The following is a 3,930-nucleotide window of genomic DNA, read 5'->3' on the forward strand; positions in this document are numbered from 1 at the left end:
GTATGTGAATCGCGAGATAGTATCTAGTAGATAGGCTAGTGAGAAAATACAGCCTTATCTCACGGCAGTTTGTAAGTATTTTACGAGGTGGCTAATTCATATTCATATGTTTTTGGCTAAACCGTACATATTTTACAAGTTTCCAATTCGTATGAACTGGTACGAATGCCCTTCACCTAACCCCGCCCCTAAACCTACCAGTCACTGGGGTCTAGGCAAATCTTACAAAATTGTACGAGTGAAGATCTTATCTATCTATCTATCTATCTATCTATCTTTTTTTCAAGAGTTTTAAAGTTAAGATTTTTGAAAAGTTGAGATTTTTGAAAGTTAGCTGTTAGCTGTTAGCTGAAAGGACGGCATATAAGAAGTCAACATATAAATGCCAAGACAAGCCGGAAAAAGGGACAAAATCTTGAAACCCATAATTAATTTTCCAAGAAAAAGCTTTAGTTTCTCTTGTTCTTCATTTTTCAATTCCTGAAAACTGACTCACTGTTGAAGGCGAAAGAGCACAAATATAGTTTTTTCAAGCATTACAGACATATCATTCTGTGGGTGGGGGGACTTATTAGCGTTCATTCAGTAGCTGTCACAGCCTCAAATGACTCAGATTTATTGTTTTATCTCCTCAACGGGAATTTCTTTTTGTGCATCCAAATCTGCTAACCTCAGTGCCGTGACAGGAAATGTGTTCGCATCTCACCTTCGAGTCGCAAGATAATTTTTGCAAAAAGGCACACTCACACATGCACATGCTTCATTTTACAGGAAATTTGCTGAAGGCAAATGTACAGAATCAGGGTGAAATGTACTAGACTCACTTCCATGAACAGTCTTAACAACATCTCAACAGCAAGAGTGACAGCAATTTGTCATCATGACTGAAACATATGCAGACAGGTAAACAAGAATATTTATTTACTGAATTTTTATCATGATGTGTTTTGATCCATTAATATGTTTTGACACATTATGGAGATTGGCTCAAGAATGTAACCCTGTTCCTTAAGAACAGCCCAACGTATTACATTCAATGTTTTTTCTTTTTTTTTTAGCCAAATAATTCACATACAAGTGATTTCTACTAGGAGCAATGTAGGATATCTATCTTGATCGTACTGTGCAAGTACTCTAATTTACAAAAATAGTATATGAGATCACAGATACTGATGTATGATAGTGGGATTGCGGTGGGATGCTTGAGAAACTTGTGGTTAATCAACTTGCTGCGACCTCCTTCTGTTTGTATGAACTGATATTTGAAAATGTGGTCTGTGTGTGACAGCTTTGAGGTTTGACTTCGAATTGTTTTCGCTGTCAAAATTTTGTATTAAAATTTTTAAAAGCATTTATTAAATGCCTACCTTTTGAACACATATTATAAGACACACTTGTAACCCTTGATCATGTTTATTTAAGTGCTTCCATACTGTCACCGTATCGCTGCCTGCCATTATAATGCTATTATAAAACTTGGTCTTCAGTACAGCCACTAACCATTAAGCAAAGAAATATAGTTACTATCTACAAATTATTAAGGTTAATTTATGTTAAGTAAATTGGCATGAGCCTTCCGACTCTTAATTTCAAGAATTGTAAATCCCCATGATGGAGATTTGCTGATGAAAATATAGCAACTTTCTGACATCAATTTCACACCATGACATTATTGCACATCACATGGCTTAAAAAAAAAAAAAAAAAAAAAAAAAAAGACAAAAAAATCACTAAATGATAGAGTCAAACGAGTGGTTAGGGTCCATATAAGAGGCATGTTACTAGTTCACTGTGTTCAAATACATCTACATTTAGTACAAACAGTGTGTTTTTTAAACTACTTTTAACTTTTTAAAACTTTTTTTCTAGCTATCTTTTTTTCAGCAAATATTGATATATGCAATCAATTAATCAGCATGTCACTAAATATCATTTACTCTTTGTTACAGCATGAAAACAACAACATTCGATTACGAAGAAACAGACGACATATGCTTGACTGAAGATTCACACCTGTATACAGATCTCAAGGCTGCCATTTTCTACATTGTTTTTGCACTTGGCCTCATTGGCAACATCACCGTCTTATGGGTCCTCTTGAAAATCATGCATGTGAAAAATATGACAAATCTTTGCCTGCTGAATCTGGCTCTGTCGGACCTACTAATGGTCCTCTCACTGCCCTTCTGGGGTCTCTATGTTCAGGGCCACTACATAAAAGCCAATGAAATGTGTAAGGCAATGGCGGGTACATACCAAGTGGGATTTTACAGCGGAATCTTATTTGTGACCCTGATGAGCATAGATCGCTATTTGGTCATCGTACATGCCGTTGCGGTGCTGGGAGCAAAGATGTTGCGTTATGGAATTATGGTGAGTTTCATTATATGGATCGTTTCGATCTGTGCCGCCCTTCCAGAGGCCATCTTTGCAGCAATGGTCACAGAGGAGAACATCACCAGCTGTCAGAGAGTTTATCCTGATGGGTCAGCCCAGAAGTGGAAGCTTTTTCGTAACTTTGGAGAAAATGCAGTAGGACTGTTTATCTCTTTACCCATCATAGCCTACTGCTATATCAGGGTCCTAATGGTTGTGAAGAAGACAAAAAACTCAAAAAAGGAACGGGCCATAAAGCTCATCTTAGGCATCGTCATCGTGTTTGTGGTCTTCTGGGTGCCCTACAATGTGGTGGTGTTTCTGAAAACCTTGCAGGAGTTTGGCATTCTAACTGACTGCAAGGCTTATCGTCATGTCAACATGGCCATGGACTTGACAGAGACAATCGCACTCACTCACTGCTGTGTAAATCCGATCATTTATGCTTTTGTTGGAGAAAAGTTTAGGAAATGCCTGGCAAGTGTGTTTTCAAGATATCTTAAATGTGTGAAGATCTACCAATCGACATCTACGCAATCCAAAGTTTCAGAGAATGAAACTTCCAACACGGCTATTTTTTTTACATCTACCACCAAAAGTACACAAGTTTAGGTTGGATACGTTTTTTTTTTTTTCTTTCTTTTTGTAAATTTTGCGCTTATCATTTAAGTTCAATCATTGCACCATACATTTGTTGATTTAATGATGGTATTATCATATCAATTTTACTACCTCAATTAGTGAAACCAAATATCCCCTTTAAAAAAGAATCATCATGCAAGCACACAAAATTATACAAGGATATGAAAATTCCTGCTTCAGGATGGTGGGGCAAGAGATGCTTTCTGTGTTTATGAATAAACTAGTGTTTCACAAACTGGCGTAAAAATTAACTCATGCATTAAATTTATAAACGATTTAATATTTATAATACGTTTGTTCCTCAACATCTCTGAGGTCTCATCACATGACCTGCCAAATTATTAAACACTGGTTCCATTCAATAGTCATTAACCACAGAAATAGTAAAAAAAAAAAAACATCCTTAACCACACACACTTCGCAAGCAAAACCAAACACAAAATGTTTTCCCCTCACATGGGCTAGAGGAGGATGTGCAAGAGTAGTATTGATATACAGAGGAACTTTACTTTGAATGTATTCTTTACTGGATTGATGTCTGTGAATATTGTATATTCCTAATGTTTGTTACGGTACATTTTATGCTTAAACTACTTATTTCCAATGTACTGACAGATATATCAAGATGTTTTTCAATATGTAAATAAACAAATAAATAAAATTATTAAAATGTGTTTCAAACATATATTGTAATGCTGCCGCTTACCACAAGAGTCCTCTCTAACACATATGGCACTGCAATTATGTACATACACTTAAATTAGTTTTAAATCATTGAGGAAAAAAAAAAAGACAAAACAACACTGTCTCTGTAGCGTCACAGTACTGAATTGTGTCATTTTAAACTTTTACATGCAGAAATTAACCATTAAGTGGCCTATTATTGCATAACAGTGTATGAAATTATATGGC

At 35.8% G+C, this 3,930-nt stretch overlaps 1 protein-coding gene across 1 annotated transcript; it reads left to right on the forward strand.

The window, feature by feature from the left end:
* The first annotated feature begins 770 nt into the window (after window positions 1–770).
* si:cabz01093077.1 (C-C chemokine receptor type 4) lies at window positions 771–3,434 on the forward strand. The gene is made up of 2 exons (XM_051130565.1): window positions 771–903; window positions 1,950–3,434. Exons 1-2 carry the CDS (start codon window positions 881–883, stop codon window positions 2,986–2,988), a joined length of 1,062 nt encoding a protein of 353 aa, XP_050986522.1. The 5' UTR covers window positions 771–880; the 3' UTR covers window positions 2,989–3,434.
* Window positions 3,435–3,930: the final 496 nt, after the last annotated feature.

This window comes from Labeo rohita, chromosome 16, assembly GCF_022985175.1.
Source record: "Labeo rohita strain BAU-BD-2019 chromosome 16, IGBB_LRoh.1.0, whole genome shotgun sequence".
Classification (NCBI taxonomy): domain Eukaryota; kingdom Metazoa; phylum Chordata; class Actinopteri; order Cypriniformes; family Cyprinidae; genus Labeo; species Labeo rohita.

Bases quoted from the DNA above. Each gene is read 5' to 3' on its own strand.
- si:cabz01093077.1 (XM_051130565.1), top strand. From the start codon at position 881: ATGACTGAAACATATGCAGACAG. The intron at 904-1,949 runs GTAAACAAGAAT...TCTTTGTTACAG, and splicing joins ACTGAAACATATGCAGACAG to CATGAAAACAACAACATTCG.